Source organism: Protomyctophum parallelum (assembly GCF_964188405.1).
Source record: "Protomyctophum parallelum genome assembly, chromosome: 9".
Taxonomy (NCBI): Eukaryota; Metazoa; Chordata; class Actinopteri; order Myctophiformes; family Myctophidae; genus Protomyctophum; species Protomyctophum parallelum.
In genome coordinates this window covers 28,047,182-28,064,726 of record NC_139706.1, presented here as the reverse complement: position 1 = coordinate 28,064,726, position 17,545 = coordinate 28,047,182, and the positions used below count along the sequence as shown (strand labels likewise).

The following is a 17,545-nucleotide window of genomic DNA, read 5'->3' as shown; positions in this document are numbered from 1 at the left end:
CTGACTAAGTATAAAATGTATGTAATATATAATTATACCTATATACATTGTATAGTATATATACTAGATTGTAAAATAATAAATCAAATAACAGAGGATTTTATTGTACTGCACATGTGTGAAAACGGGAAATACCCAGAGTTTTGAACCATTTCAAAAGGTGTCCCACAAGGAAAGATACTGGGCCCGATCCTTTTTAGAATCTATATAAATAATATCACCTCATTTTTAAATAACCGTAGCTGTCATCTCTATGCAGATGACAGTCATTTATTGTACTGCAGACTCTATACAAGTCGCAATGGGAAAACCTACAACTTTCTTTAAACGTCCTCCAGGATGCCCTTATTGGTCTCAGATTGATGTTGAACATCAGCAAAACAATGTTGTTCTCCAGAGCCAAAAAGATCTCCTATAATGACATTCACATATCTTCTATGAATGGAGTTGATATCGAAAGAGTCACAGAGTATAAATATCTTGGTATTTGGATTGATGAGACTTTTCTTTTTTAATAGTTTTTATCCCACGATTTTGTAACCCATTTTTCACCCCTGTGTCAATTATCGAATGTGATCCTGGGCTCTACACACCCTCCGCCAACCTGGAGAGAGCAACGGACTTGAACTCATGCTTCCTTCATGCATGAGTGTCCAAGTTGCTCCTGACAGAGGGGAGTTTCCCTGGTTGGACGTAGCGTGTGGAAGGAACACATTATTCCAACCAGTTCCTTTCCCCTCCGTCAGGCACCCCGGCTGGCCAGGGGGAGGCAGTTTAGAGACCAGGATTACTGCATGTTTTTTGTGAGGGTACCTACCCTAGGGGGACACGAGGAGAACAACTTAATTTACTGTCCAATACTTCTATACGGAGGGGGGTGAAATTATGACAGGCAGTTGCTCCTGTCAAAATCTGACCCCCCCTCCCCCCAGTCAAACAACACTGTTTGAAAAAGACACTAGTGCTTTCTAGGGTATGATTTGGGGCCCTAAAGATGATTACAAAATCAATATCAACATCTTAATACTGTCCAATACTTCGATACAGAGAGGGGTGAAATTATGATAGGCAGTTGCTGCCTACACTGTTGCTGCCTACACTGCCTACACTGTTTTTCTTTCCCTGATCTTCTGATGTATTGTGATGTTTTTCTATGTGATTGTATTACTCGACGACACACTGAAAATGAGTTTGATTACTCAGTCTAATTTCGAGAATAAAAAAAACTTGAATGAATGAATATAACAAACAATGAGCCTATTAAACCCCGACATTAAATACAGCAATTTGTTGTTGAGGACATAATAAATGTGCAGTAAATCTGCTTACCAAGACCCTTTGGCACGATGCCGCTGCTGTCAGCGGGGTTGATGGCCCAGTAGTAGTACTTGAGTGTATGCATGAGCTGCAGCACGGTGCCCACTCGACGGATGGTGCTGTAGATAGTCGCTGTTCCGATGAACTCTGCCGAGAGATACGTGTATAGAGACAGCTGCACCTGGAGTGGGAAAGCACACACACATACACACACACACACACACACACACACACACACACACACACACACACACAAACAGGACAATAACAACGTGAAATCTACATTATACCTTTCAAAACTACACTGCTTAGTAGTCCGGCAGCCGACAGGCTTCTTTTGTTTAAAGTGGGAAAATTTGCTATATAGTCTTTTTTATTGGCCTAAAATATTGTCTATATACATACATACATTCGTGAATCCACTTGCTGACCGGCTGTCACTATTGGGCAATTATTTTTGTAGGGGTTTCTTCTTTCTTGTGACCCTACCATTAACATCCTATGCGAGGCAAAAATTTCCTTTTGCTTTAAGTAGCAAGTGACATGTCAAACTAGGAGGTTTTCATGATTCTGAATCCATTCCAAGCATTAGTTTTGCACAAAGAACACTCCCTGCCTATAGAGTGGCAAAAAAATACTTTCCATGAATTTCCATGAGAATGGGCCTGAATCAGAATTCAATGGCAATATTGATTCCCTTCACTGCAATGTGGGTACAAAAGGCCAAGATCAGACGGATCATCCAATTAAAACCCACCTCAGCGGCTGTCTTTTTTAATGCTCCTGGCTTTTAAAACCACTGCTCTCTGAAGTCTGAATACAGCACTTTTTAGAGAATAGGGACATTGACTTTGTGGAGGTGACCTAAGGAAGACGTTCTCAAACCATTCCATGTCAAGGACCCCCAAAATATATGTAAGCTCGACTTGTGTTGTATCGTTGAGCATTGTGAGCTTGTAGACAAAAAAATGTAAACATTTTGAATAATAATGACACGCAAAATTTGATGCCAGGTTGAAAGTGGTCAAACTGCCACAATAATCGTGTGAAACTGGATTGTTTTTTTAAATACTGGCCCCCACTTTGAAAACTAAGGGAACAGCAAGTTGCAGCTCTTGATGCCAATGTTGCTAAAAGCCTTCTACCGTGAACTCACTTCATTACCTCAGCTGTGTCCCCTCTCTTACCCGCACTATTATGTGCTCCATTTTGGAGATCTGCCACAGGGCAGCCTCCAGGGACACTTTGTATTGTGTATTTATTTTGTCATTTATTTATTCATGGCCCCAGTGCCCCACCGGCAGCATCACTAAGGCAAATGTATTCGCCATGCCAACTCAGCTTCTTTAATATTATTCATCTACTTACGCGGAAGGGTGTAGCCTTTTATGTAGCTACTGTACCTACAGTAGGTTGCTGTTCGTTTAACCATTTGCCTGTGTTTTGATATGCCTATTTTTGGACAGTCCTGCACTGTAAATATTATTACAGATTGGTGTTTGGAGAGTTTTGGTAAATAATAAACCAACCAAATGCATTCTTGTACATGTCATACACAGTAGTAAAAATGTTGTCAACCTTTTTTGAGTTAGAAACTTATGATTGCTTACAGACAGTATAAGTAAGTAAAAGTACTGTATATACAGACAGTATACACCTCAAAAACATGTGTTCTACTGCTGCTTTAAGTCATTTGACTTATGAAAAGCAATAGCTACTGTACAGAACGACTGAAACAACAGTTTCATGGAGTCTTTAACCACATGAACCCTATAACCTCCATATTTTGGATCAAACCTTCCAAGAAAACATCTCACCTTTGCGGGGGTGTGGATCCAGAGGGCAGCGTTGAACAGGATGTGGTCACACAGCTGCTTGAGCAGCGGAGCCCCGTGTGTCAGGCCGTCCAGATACTTGCCGAAAGACAGGAAGTGCTCCAACACCGCCCTGGTGATGTGTGCACGCGATGACTGCAGGAAACAAGCACAGCAACGTCAGCACGCCAGACCACAGTAAAAATCTTGTTTACATCAGGGTTCTCCATTTTTTATTCATCAGAACATTTAAAGACGTACAAATATACACTTCTATGAAAAAAAAGGAAATTGTCATATATACAGTAAAGGGGTGCAGGGGCCAGTTTCAAATTTGCAACCGTCCATAGGTGCAGTATTGAATTCAGTCTAGAGATTCACATTTCTAGGGTGTTCCACATTTTAGTGGCATAGGAGCTAAATTAATTGAATTCCTTGTTTGAGTCGAATCTGGGTTGCATGTGATTTGTTGAAGTCCCTCTGGTGTTGCGATTGTGCACTTCGTTAACATTAAGGGCCAGGTACATGGGTATCTTGGTGGTGTACCCATACAAAAATATAAAAAAATGATACGCATGGTCAATAAAAATGTGAAGGAGAAAGCCTGCAGGGACTTGAGAAGTGGCATTCTCCAGGAATGTTTGTACATTCATAGTATAAAAACTCACATTGAACATGCAGATCTAAAACATTAGACAGATATAAAGAGAGAGAAAAGGACAATGTAACAAGACAAGAGCAGAACATATCACAATAGTCAGAAGTCAAAGTCACCAAACAGTAAAACCTCTCTATAGGAACATATTGAAAGGACACCAGGTTAATGTAGCAGACTGTATGGGAAGTATTTGGTGGTTAAGAGAAGTGATTTTAGAACCTCCTTGAATTGATGAGAAGACAACTCCCATAGATGTAAAGGCAGAGAATTCCATATTTTAGATTTAGACCCTCTGAAGCCAATATTAAACTGAGTTTGAGATGTACGGGCCTTTGGAGGTCTGAGGTGATTTGAGCTACGTGTTGGATAATTATGGACCTGAGAATTATACCCAAATAGATTATGGAAAAGTGAGCCATGAACAAATAGACCAATTTGAAGATGGTTCACTTAAATGGTAAACACTGAGGACACCTCATAAAGCCTGAGATGAATGTCTTGGATGTACACAACTTATTGTTCTTCTGAAGACGGTATAATGGCGTAAGTTTGGTCTGATGAGTAGTGTACTAGATGGTACAATATACGGTGACATTACAATATGTGTATATGTCCAGCCCTCTTCTGATTGGACAGTATTCCTATAGGCAACCACACTTACAATTTCCCAGGATTGCATCTTTCTAGTTCAAAACAGAATTGAAAAATCACACTTGTGTCATACATCATCATACATTATCATACATCAATTCCGTGTTTAGCCAATCAAATCATCGCTATGGGGTACACACATTGCTCAGCCAATGAAATCATCGCTATGGGGTACACACATTTCTCAGCCAATCAAATCATCGCTGTGGGGTACACACATTGCTCAGCCAATCAAATCATCGCTGTGGGGTACACACATTGCTCAGCCAATCAAATCATGGCTATGGGGTACACACAGACACCCAAAGCTGGGCATAGGAGGGGCTAGCACCGGCGGCCCTCAAAAATACAGTAGTGACTTTGAAATAAGATAGACTTTCAGCATGAGGAGAACTGTTCTGTCTGGCCCTTGCTTCCTTTCCAGGTGGACGGGGCAGTCAGGGCAGTGGTAGTAGGGATAAATGGAGAGCCTGCAAATGGATGGTGTGTCCTAAACAGCCCAGAAACAGATGGCGCGATACAATGTGTGGTGGTGAAGTGTGAAACCTGGCAGCGGGATGGATACGAGGAAAGACTGTCAGCTCTCAGGTGCCGAGTCTGCCTGGCTGTTAGTTAACAGCAGCTGATGCCCACAGGCAGGCAAGTCAACGAGTGACACAGAGGAGTCATTTCTCTCTGCAAAAGAGCGTGCACTCTGGGGAGGCCGGCACACAATCACATACAGGAAAACAAATCAAGGATGATGGAGAAGGAGAAAGAGAAAGGAGCCAAACAGAAAGGAGAAAAGGCCTTGTGGGGCTCTCTCCCTCTGGGTCTTTTCATTTCACAGACACATAGCTCTCTGCTGCTAGTGATGGAAGATCAGAACGTGTTGACAGGAGTTGGGAGAGTGCACTGCACAGCCTAGATAGTGAGCGCATCTACGGAGGGGAAAGGAGGTGAGATCAAAGGGCTTCCTCGATTTGTTACAAAAAGAAATGTTTCGCTAACTTAGCAACTTTTATTCATCATCTCACACTGAGAATCAATTATGTAGTACTGATCAAAGTAAAATGGTGGCGATGTTGAATCTTCTTATTCCCAGACTGTGACACTGAGAAATGGGGGAGTAAACAGACTTCAAGGAATGCTTTTTTGTCTCGCAAAGTTTGGGAACAAATATAACACATCATTATAATTGAATAGCAGCTAGAAAAAAACAAGTTGAAAGCTATCCTGACAAGAAAGGGCTTTCCCAGGGCTGTGTAAGTCGTGTTTTTGAGTGGTGCAGCCACTCCAAGGAACAACAATGTCCCTATGTCCATCCCTATGTCCCGAATGTTTAGGGTACCAAATACCAATAGGGGAAAAAGTGGCACTGCTAGAAACAGAGAGAGAGATAGTGTTGCACTGTTGCCTGCTAATTACAATGTGGAGCGTGAGAGAGAGAGAGAGAGAGAGAGAGTTGTCTGCTAATTCCCCTTACTACACACATTCCCCCACACAGTCATTTCTCAACTGTTTCGGATGCGGGGCGGCTCGCCGGAACCGGGCCGGCACCCTGGGCGCGTTCCTGTGGGTCTGGAAGTTCCGGGGAACCCCACACAGAGTTGCACCACTCAGTTCACACAGGTGTGATTTTTATTTATTTATTGCTCAACAATTATAGGCAAAACTTAAGTGGCCTGGTATATCGCTACCTTGGCCTACTGACCGTGAAGGCAAATCTTTCCGCCAACTGGTCGGGCGGTATCCAAGATTAGCTGCACAAAGACGGACACACAGGCACGCACAAACACGGTCAGGGGCAGAGACAAAAACATGATCTCCGCCTCCCGGCCTGGCTTTGATAAATATCACAGTGAAAAACTCTACCGTACCTTCAGAATACCGGATGACTCGCCCCGGTGCTTGCCCGTTTGTCCTCCCGGAATTGTCACCAGTGAGGGGGATAACTTTGTAATATGCTATTGGCTGTTTGTATTCTTTTTGGAAAAATATAAAAAGATACTCCTGTAGAAAGGCTATATTATTTTACTTATATTGACCCTATAAACAATTTAGTATTATTTAGTATTATCATAATACTAAATAAAGTGACAACTTTTACAATATCTCCATTACCATTATCCAAATTAATTCCTTAATTATATATATATTTTTTTTTAAATACATTTTGGAGAAAAGAATAGCTCATATGCAATGTGAAATGCCACCTAATTCTTAATCATTTTCCTTGTCTTTATTATGGGCCATCTTGTGAAAGCTGCATGCTTTTATTGTGAAGGGTCTCAGTTCTCACAGCCTGCATATTTCCACGTGCTAAAAATAGCTGATCGACAAGCTCACAACGTGTTGCGTCCGCAACGCGTTGTGAGCTTGTCGATCAGCCATTTTCAGCATGCAAGCATAACACGTGTACGACGAAGAATAAATCAGGCATCACTGTGCTTCTGTGGAGGGAGGGAGATATATTTTGTTGGCCGAACGAGGCAATCGTGTTTGGACATCTATGGACAGCTATTTTGGACAGCTATTTTTCGTGGCACATTATGTTTAATCACAACAGCGTCACGTTTACTTTAGCTCTTCAATGTTTGGGTCGGAACATGTATGTGTCTACGTGCATATGCGCTCTGCGCGCTCCAGTCTTTCTGGAGGGAGCGAAATGTAGCGTCTTCTGCATGCATCTAAGCATTAACATTTCAATGGCCGAGGGTCGTTAGAGTCTATTGTTCCGTGTTGTTGTTATCGCACGTCTAATGGTTAGACGTGTGACAACGCAACAATAGGAAGCGATTACCACGGTCCATTCTGTTGCTGGCTCTCCGAGTAGCATGATCTGATTATAATCAGCTGTTTTATGTGCGTGCGTGCGTGCAGGGTGTCACCCAGGAACCGATAGAGAGAACCGAAATTGAATTATTGTAATGGGTACCCGGTACTCGAGCATGTTCGGTTCGGTACCGGATTGGTCCCGAGGTTCGGGACCCACACCTAGTATTATGTAAGGTTTTGCACACTCAAATGGTACCTCGTCAGATAATCCCCACATAGCCTACAACAACTTCTGTGAACAGACTTCAATGTAGTAGCTTTTCATAAATTATATTTGTACTTACTTAGGCTGTCTGCTGTCATGAAAGTTTATAGTTAGAGAAATTCAAAGTCCAGCCGTCTGCTGTCCAGCCTCTCCCACCCCTCACTGGGGAAGATTATGGGAGGAAAACCTATACAGCAATCTCATCAAATTCTACTTCATTAAAAAATTTCAAACATAAGTTTAGGACACACTTAATTGACCAGATCACCTAATTATATTTCTTTGTATCATCTATTCTTTTCTCTAATCATGTAAATAAACAAAAATTCTAATCATGTTCTTGTTGTGTTTTTGTTTTGTTGTTTTGTTTATGTTTTATATACTGCAATCATGTTTTCTGGATATTCTATATCTCATGTACAATGTTTCATTTTAATCTATATAGGTAGAGGCCTCGTGTATAAGCCCCTTGGGCTTTTTTGCCTTACCCTTCTCATATTTATATGTTCACTGTGTTGTTTTTATACTGTGCTGAATAAATAAATACAAATACAAAACAGAAACGGGGCGAATCATCTTGTTACCTTCTCCAGTAGGTATCCGATGACCAGAAAGCCCTTCCCTCCCAGCATCTGCTCCTGCATGGCCACAGAGCTCTTGAGCAACTCAACCAGGAAGGCCAGGAGAGTGGCACTGTGAAAGAAGATTGCATAAACACAAAACAGTTTAAAATACCTATCTATTCACGGGAACTATTCCTTTGAGGTCACATACTAGTCAGGTAGTTGAAGGGCCAGTTCTATAAATGGCATCAGCAGCAGTATGGGGAGACAATTTGGGAGAGTGACAGAGAGAAAGAGAGAGAGTGTGTGTTGAGTGTCAAGGTCATTTTCAAAGGATGTCAGCAATCAGCTGGGAACTATGGCTCATCACTTTGATCCCACGTCAATTCAGAGCAAATAGCCTGCTCACTTTCTCGAGGGGGGTGGGGGAGTGTTGGGGGTGTCCACTAACTGCATAGAGGGCAGTCTGTGTCTTTGTTGCGGGGCCCCCTTGGTCCACAGCTTTGGCTGAGTGACAGCGCTGCTAGCTCACTCTCCTTAATCGGCTTTCCCTCACATCCTCTAGTGGGCTCCACTCCAACGCCTGTGCTTCAAAGGACAAAATCACTGCGCTGCAGACTTGCCCATAGACATGTGTGCGCACGCGCACACGCACACGCACACGCACGCACACACACACACACACACACACACACACACACACACACACACACACACGCACACACACACACACACACACACACACACACACACACACACACACACACACACACACACACACACACACACACACACAAAGTGTGCAAGGTCTCTCTCACTCACTAATGCATCCAACAGTAACCAACCTGGCCAATAATGAGCCAGAGTCAAGGACAAACACTGCGACACTGCATGCACGCACGCACACACACAGCTTGACGTGGTAAACTTTTATGTTAATAACAGAATAACAGGTTGGAGAGGAGGATTGAGAGGAGCGACGTCATTTTTCAGGTGCAGGGCAGACAAGACAGTCATATTTTGCCATTATTTTTTAGGTGCAAGCCAGACATTAAGTTCACAGTAAGAGTGCCTGGGCTGTGATTTCTCAACCCAGTGGGTTGAGGCTTCCACAGTACTCAATAGTCTGAGAGGCTCAGCAATGACAGGGCAGCAGTGTGGAGACAACACATTTTGAGGGAGAAAACAAATGAAACCACTAGAGAAAGTGCAAATAGAACCAAAATGATAAACAATAACAAAGAGACAGACAGACAGAGAGAGAAAGAGAGAGAGAGAAATCTATAGAGCTCTGACCATCAGGCTTGGCTCTGAAAGCTATGTGCCGGTCTAAACAGCTTGCATGTACTGTACTCAGATGTGCTGCTGTTGCAGAGTTAATACAGGATTAGAGTGGAGCTCTCTGATCACACGCCGGCCACAGCGGGGAAGCTTTGGACAAGCCACAGACTTGAGTATACTGTAAAATATTCAGTGTAAAATTCACCCATAAAGTTCCATTTGGGATGCAGATGACATTGCAAAACCATTGCCACTGCACGAGGTAGTCGAGGAAAGTGTGGAACTCATGGGGGACATGATGGGAGATTACCTCAAGAGGCGGCTGTTCGTGGCTACAGACTAGTGGAGTCAGTGTTGCTGTACACAGGGTAGAGAGAAATGGATGTTCACAGTACAGCAAGAAAAGGCCCTGGATGGCGTCTGCAGGTGGACGTGGACCTCTATCGGGGGTCTCCCACGGGGAACAGACACGGTCAGAGAGAGAAGGATGGAAGAAGCGAGGAGGGGAAGAGGTGCACCACCTACAGTATGTAGACACACTGTGATGCGACAGCAGAGGTAACACTGCAGAGCTCAAGTCCCTGATGCTATCCAGCGATTCATGGGCCCAGAGTACCGGTAGCTGTTGGATATAGTCTGCACTCTTACATCGCAACCGGTTAACAACATGCCAATAGAGGACTTCCGGTATGACGGCACGCTAAGCAGTCGGGTGTCTCGTACCTCCGTTAAAAAGTTATTGAAATCCTGATAAAATTAAAACAGTCTACTGCTAAAAGTGAACATTCACATGCCTTCATCGTTACCCTGATGAAGAAAGCAAAACCACTAAGTAAAGGTCGCAGTAAAAAACTGTCTAAAATAGATTTTGCCTCGTCCAAACAAACTGGGGAAGCTAGCAGCAGCACGGCGGACCATGAGGAGGAATCCACTGGTGACGAATGCAGTGGAACCGGGCCGCAGTTGCAAGTAATTGTCTCCACCAGGCCGAAGGCATGGGGGGAGAGTATGTTTTGCACTGCGTGCGTCCGTCCGTGTGTGTGTGTGTGTGTGTGTGTGTGTGTGTGTGTGTGTGTGTGTGTGTGTCCGTGAGCAGCTAATCTCGGCCACCGTTAACCCGGTCCATGCCAAATTTTGCACACACACTCCCTGGATGCCAACGATGAACCTCTGCCCCAAACTTTCCAGAACGGCCTGTTATAGCGCCACCAGGAGGCCGCTTTGTGCAAAATAAGTTTTTGCACAGTACACACAGATTTTACTACAGATTTTGTCCAAACATCACGCAAATTGGTACACAGTCTCTCTAGAGCCATTCAACGAAACCGGTCTTTCAGATTTCTCAGACTCCATCCTGATTGGTTAAGATTGGCTTCCAAAGTTCACAGGAGTGCTCAGTTTCAAACAAAATAATGCAAATCATGAACACATCGCGTGATTTCCGTGAAATTGTGCACCCACATTCCCACTAGGCCGAGGACGAAATGCCACATGAACAATTTCAACTCAGCCTCAAGGTGGCACTATAACTGGGCAAAAAGTGTTTTTACCTCTAACTGCACGGATCTGTGGATAACTTTGTATGCCAACTCCCTAGAGGCCAAGGAAAAACCTTTGCCTGGAATTTTTCACATCTGCTCTTTATAGCGCCACCAGGAGGCCGACATATGTAAAACACATTTTCTATTATTACTCCTTCAGATTTTATCCAAATTTCACGCAAATCGGTCATGTAATCAAGACAGGTTTGTTTGATTTCTCATATTCCATCCTGATTGGCCACGATTGGCTCCTACAGTTTTCAGGAGTAGCCCGCTTTGTACAAATCGCCACAACTCCTCAACGCAGCGTCCGATTGCGATGAAACTGTGCACGCATATTCCCACTAGGCTGAGGAAGAAATGCCACTTGACAGTATTCAACAGCCTGATGGTGGCGCTACAACAAGCCAAGTCGCGTCATGCACTCGTTTATTTGTGTTGCCCTGCTACCCAACCACCAGATGAAGGCAAGCTGCAATGTCCTACATTCCTATCCTCCTGGTGGAGACCTGTGCCCAGAAGGGCACTTTTTCTAGTTCTTGATGCAATCCAAGAATCAAGAACAGAAGTTTCCAGCAGATTTGATGCGGTGCTGGCTGCAATTGAAGGAATTAAAAAAGAAATGGGGGAGTGCGTGGAACGGATTGAAACTGCAGAAACTCGCATTTCTGGGACCGAAGACACGCTGACTAGCCTGCTGACCAAGGTAACACGGCTCGAAAGACAGAACAAAGAACTGAAACAAATGACTCTGGATGCTGAAACAAGGTCCAGGCGATGTAATTTGAGATTAGTATTATTACCGGAAAAATCTGAAGGGGATAATGCCTGCACTTTCATGGAGAATTGGATTCCAGAAGCTTTTGGTATCACACTAACTGCAAAAGCGTTCCTGGGACGGGTGCACAGAGTCGGACCGAGAAGGGGTCCAAACGCTCCACCAAGACCTCTCATCATGCAATTTCTGAACGACAGAGATCTGATGGCAGTGTGGAATGCAGCTAAAAGCCAACAACAAATACTCTGCAAGAATAATCCAGTGAGGTTCCACAGAGATCTGCCGACCGACACCCACAAGAAGATGAAGGGATTCGACGAGGTGAGACAGAAGTTCCGCTCCATGGAAATACGGTGTGGGATACAACTACCAGCTTGCAAGCTCCTGGTGACCTACAAGGACCGAACGCATTCATTCAACAACCCTGAGGATGCGGCGATCTTTGCCGGGCGAATCGAAGTGGATCGGAGACGAGAGAGAGAGAGAAAGGGTGAACCACCAGGAGACGAAGAAGGAGATTCCGGAGGAGATGAGTAAAATGATGTGCGGGCTAGCTTGCTAGCTTTGTGAGCTTTTGACTAGCCTCGGGGGCTAAACTTCAACCACAATATTCATTCATATCCTTTGCTACTATACTGTTCTTAATCTAGGCGGGGCTATCACAAACTTAACTTTTGCACTTTATTTTATATTATTTATTTTACAAACTTATATGGGGTTCATGGGACTGAAGTAAATGCTGGGTCACTAATCTAGCAGCATTGCTACACTGAGTGCAGTACTTTCATCCGACGGAGCATTGGTCCGAACGACAACCTACCTCCTACCTACCTCCTACCTCCTCCCTCACCCTAACCCTAACCTCCCCCGGGGCAGACACCAATAACTTTTTTGCCCGCTTCGAGGCTCACAACTCAGATCCAGCCACGGCGCAGAGCGCACCTGAGGCGGTGGACCTGCAGGTGACGCAGAGGTCTGTGAGTAAAGCGTTCCAAAAAGTTAATGCTCATAAAGCTGCAGGGCCAGACGGGATAGCCTCTTGTGTCCTTAAGACATGCTATAACCAGCTGTCATGGGTTTACACAGACATATTTAACCTGTCCCTGTCATTGTGCGTGGTGCCATTGTGTTTTAAAAAATCAATAATTGTACCCATTGCCAAGAAAAAACCTGTTACCTGTCAACGATTACAGTTTGCTTACTGTGCAAATAGATCTGTGGATGATGCAATCTCTCTTGCTTTACACACTGCCCTGGTACATCTAGAAAAGAAAAGCTCTTATGTCAGACTACTGTTCATAGACTATAGTTCCGCATTTAACACTATTGTACCATCTAAATTAGTGTTGAAACTCAGTGGCCTTGGTGTGGGCAGCTCCATCTGTAACTGGCTATTTGATTTTCTGACAGGCAGGCCCCAGTGTGTACGCATAGGAGAGAGATGCTCATCCACAATTCTCACCAGAACCGGTGCGCCCCAAGGCTGCTGCCTCAGTCCTCTGCTGTACAGCTTGTTTACGTTTGATTGTGTCGCCAGATACGAGTTAATGATTTATCTTATTTAATGATGGAAATTGTCTAATTGTATTCTCTGCAGCTGTTTGGTCTTGGGGCCATAAGGACTCTGTTGTTGTTGTTACCATTCTAAGTGCCATTATTTTATTATACTGTACTTATATATATATAAATATGTTATTGTTTTGTTTTTGTTTGTTTTTCATTTTAAGTAATTGTATTGTATTGTCTGTATTATGTATTGTTTTGTTGTATTGTCTGTTTGTCAAAAAAAAAGAAAATTCAATAAATATATTGTAAAAAAAAAAACAACAACATGCCAATAGAGCGTCGCAGTCCCGCCCCCCTCGTGAGACCCGGAAAAGAAATCCCCGTTAATTTTCCTCAGACTTTTCAGAAAGTATTTATTTAAAGACGTTTACGCCACGGACAATAAACACAATGTTTTGGGCAAAACAAAGAATTAGAAAGTAGGAAAAAACACTTTTTGTTGCTTTGTAATTATTTGTTTGGTCCAAAATATTTTGTTGTCATGATTTGTCACGACTCGAGTTGGCTTCGTACGACGCTTAAAAGGTCTTTAAATAAATACTTTATGAAATGTCTATGGGAAAAATGCATTGGGATTCATTTCCTGGGCCTGGCGTCGTCATGAAAGGGGGCAGGCCTGCGACGCTCTATTGTCTACTCACTGCTTCGGACATACTGTATTGTACATACAGATCATTTTGCTGTTGATTGCTGTATATCATGTTTCACTATCTGGTGGACAGAGGGTTTGTAAGTGATGTCTCACTATATGTGGTGGGGTGTGACTGTTGGACGACTCACCACACAGTAGTCTCCACCTGGCTGTCATTCAACTGACGGTGGTCCAGCTGGGCGAAGAGGGGGAAGAGCACCTGGATGCCACCAATAGAGTGAATGGCACTGTAAATGGAATGAGTCACGGTGGCTTTCACATCCTGTTGGAACATGATAAACACGCACATGCACACACACACACACACACACACACACACACACACACACACACACACACACACACACACACACACACACACACACACACACACACACACACACACACACACACACACACACACACACACACACACACACACACACACACACACACACACAAAGACTATTAAGCACAGCACACAGGAAAATTCTGAGTATTCAGTTGAGAGGGTGTAAGCATGAGTAAAGTTTATACTCATTAGGGGTGCAACGGTTTACGGTTTAAAACCGAACTGTTCGGTACAGCATACATGGTTCAATAGGCTTACGCCCTAATGAACATTCGGTTTGAAATTAATACATTTCTTACAGCTGCAGAGAATGTATTTCTCGGTCACACACCGTCCTACTAAGAAGTCTAGTACTCCATCGGTCACACACCGCCCTACTAAGAAGTCTAGCACTCTATCAGTCACACACGGCATGATGAGGAGATCCCAGCCCTAGTCTTTAAACGTCTTTCTTGAATAGACCACTCTGTGGAATACACAGACACACACAGCGGAGTAACATCGCGTCAACAGGCTTCTAAGCACCATCTTTGTAAGTCTGTTCAGATCTGCTTCTGCACTCGCTGTTGACTTGAGTGCAACAGACACCGTTGAGGGAGAGCAAACACACAGAAATGCAATAGCAATAGTATTTTTCTGTGCGTCACTCTCCCCCTGAATCCCTCCCCTCTCTTAAATCACTCTCCTCTCCTCCCTGCATGCACTCAGTCTGCAAGTGTGAGTGCATAGGTGCATTTTTTTAAGTATAATAATGATGAGGCACATTCAATACGGATATAAGTTTTTTTTTCCTTGAAAATTATGAAAACTCAGAAAATACTGGAATGTGTCTGGATAGGGAAAAATGTTTCTTCATTTATTGCTAATAAACTTTTTTTTTTTTAACTGTAACGAAACCGAACCAAAACCGTGGCCCCCATACCGAGGTACAAACCGAACCGTTGACTAACTGTACCGTTGCACCTCTAATACTCATGTCTGAGAGTTTGATGCCTCAGTTTGATGAGAGGTGCATATCATGACTGTTGGTGGGGGGACGACAACGACGACCTCTTATCTCCATAAAAAGGTTAACAAATACAACATTCCACGCCAGGATTCTGTCAGGGAATTTCCCCCCATGTAACCCTAATTTTGAAGAGCCAAAAAACGCGACCGGATGTTACTTATCTTACTTAGGAGTTAGGAGTGTGTGTTTTGACGTCTCTCGCTCTGCGATCACAAAGGATTTCCCGTCGAATAAACCTTGTTTTGACCAGAAATGCCATCTGGGATAAGGAATTGGACATAAAGGCTAAAGAAACTAATCTAGATCTAAAGAAACGGATACAATGTGTGTGGGTGTGTGCGCCGATCAAGATGGCGCATGTCATTGATGTTTACACCATCACCTAGCAACCCAGCTAATGTAAGTAGTATTACGACCTGATCGATCATAACCACTTTAACTCAATGTATCCATTGAGTTTTTCTTTAAATGGTTTCAGAAATACAAGGATTCCACCCAACAGCAACGATATCCTGTGCCTTTGGGAAAAGTGACTGACCTGTAGCATAAGAGCATGGGGTGAGTGTACAAAGATGGAGGTGTTTTCCTTGGGCGAGGACTCCAGGCAGAGCTGGGCGTCAGTGGCCTTGGCGTTATAGGTGAAGGCGATGGAGTTAGCCAGTTTGCCGTCATACAGTACTTGCTTATGATGCTCCACTAAGTGGATGTCACTCTCCGACTTGAATTTAAATGTGCTCTGTAGTAGGGGAGAGAGTGGGGAGGGAGACATTGTGGGGACTGGTGAGTGAAAGCTTGGCCTTTCATTAATTTGTCCAGCTAACTTTTAAATCCAGGCCTACTGGCCAGAAGTATTCTCACAGTGCTATTGGTTTCTACGGTATGAAAGATAGCAAATGAATGTATGTCTGTACAGCCGAGTAATTAATTTTATTTGCCTATTGAACTATACAGTAGAATAATCTCTACTTCGACAATTTAGGTCCTTGGCTTGCTGTGAGCGTGCACAAGAAATATGAATGATACAGCATTATTATCCACACACACACACTTACTTTTCGGGTAGAGATAATGATGGTCTCTACTCTCTAACATGAGACACACATTCATAGAAAAACATTGGAGCACACTGCCTGCATTCCTCCACTATACAGACCAAGACCGTGTTCAACTCTAGCAGGGTGACTGAGGCTATGTGGCTACTCAACAAGCTGAAGGAACTCTCAAGCTGCATGCACTCTGAGCCTGCCCCCAAACGCTGAAAAAGTACAGCATGACATAATGACTTTAACCTACAGTAAGGGAAGCATTCCGTTTTATGGCCAGAGGTGGCAATGTGAGTGTGGGAAATGCGTCATTACCAACCTTCATGGGTTCAAGCTACCAAGCAGAGAAGAATATGAGCGCCTGCAGTGTTTTTAGTTGCTTTTGCTTCAACCACCCAATGTTAATGTATAAAATGTTACTCAAAAAGGCAGTGCTTTTCAAAGCACTGTCCTGAAAAAGTAACATTTTTGTAAGGTTGGTGGTGTGGCCATACTAATGTGATAATACAAATACTTCAGAGTTGTGAACTGGGGTTTAAGAAAACAAACTCAGATCAAGTTTGTGTGTGCGTGCGACGTGCGTGACATTAATCTCTAGTTAATAATAGTACATGTAGGTGCTGCTGTTAATGAGCTTGTCTTGTTTTGGTATACTATTTTTTTAATTTTAATTAAGTAGTAATTGAATGAATGAAACTAGCGCTATAGAGGGCAGGCACGTGACATCATCATCATCATCATCATACCACCGGAAGTTATACGGGAACGTCTACTGAGTGTCAAAAAAACGACTTTCCACTCACTGGCTCCAGATAGATCCTTGATAATCATTTCACATACAGTAAGAGTGTTATAATCAAAGTAGCCCCAGGAACATAAGTATGCCATAAATCATATTGTGTAGTTGTACTAGTAACCTTAGGCAAGGGCAATCTGATGTGGACAGGCTGACAGATGAATAGTAATAGACAGTCACAGTATTCTCACCCAGTCATATAGTCACTAAAATAAATGCATGCATAACAAGTCGATATTTGAAGGTTAGAAGCCAAGATCTCCATGGAGGCTGCATTAGAAAGGCTGAATAGGGTGCTCCGTGGAGTAACAGAAACAAGTAAATGCATATATTATTTATCATATTACTCCAGAGATAATGAGTACAAATTGTGTTAGTTGTGGATTAAATATGGACTGGAGTAGTACCAAAAAGTGTGTTTTGAAGAAAATGCTAATTAAAATCAGTAGGCATAAATGGGCATGGTCTACACTCTACACAGTATATGGAGCATATAGAGCACCGAAGTCTGACAAGTCCACTG

The 17,545-nt window shown here is 43.3% G+C and overlaps 1 protein-coding gene across 2 annotated transcripts in view; it reads right to left on the bottom strand.

The window, feature by feature from the left end:
• Window positions 1–17,545, bottom strand: part of nbeab (neurobeachin b) — a gene marked incomplete at its 5' end in the record, with an annotated part of 282,517 nt that overhangs the window by 184,489 nt on the left and 80,483 nt on the right. For both annotated transcript variants that reach the window (XM_083774126.1, XM_083774125.1), the window contains 5 exons: window positions 1,330–1,498; window positions 3,135–3,287; window positions 8,047–8,155; window positions 13,972–14,105; window positions 15,722–15,919. In XM_083774126.1, the coding sequence (XP_083630252.1) occupies window positions 1,330–1,498; window positions 3,135–3,287; window positions 8,047–8,155; window positions 13,972–14,105; window positions 15,722–15,919 (763 nt within the window). The remainder of the gene's footprint in view (window positions 1–1,329; window positions 1,499–3,134; window positions 3,288–8,046; window positions 8,156–13,971; window positions 14,106–15,721; window positions 15,920–17,545) is intronic.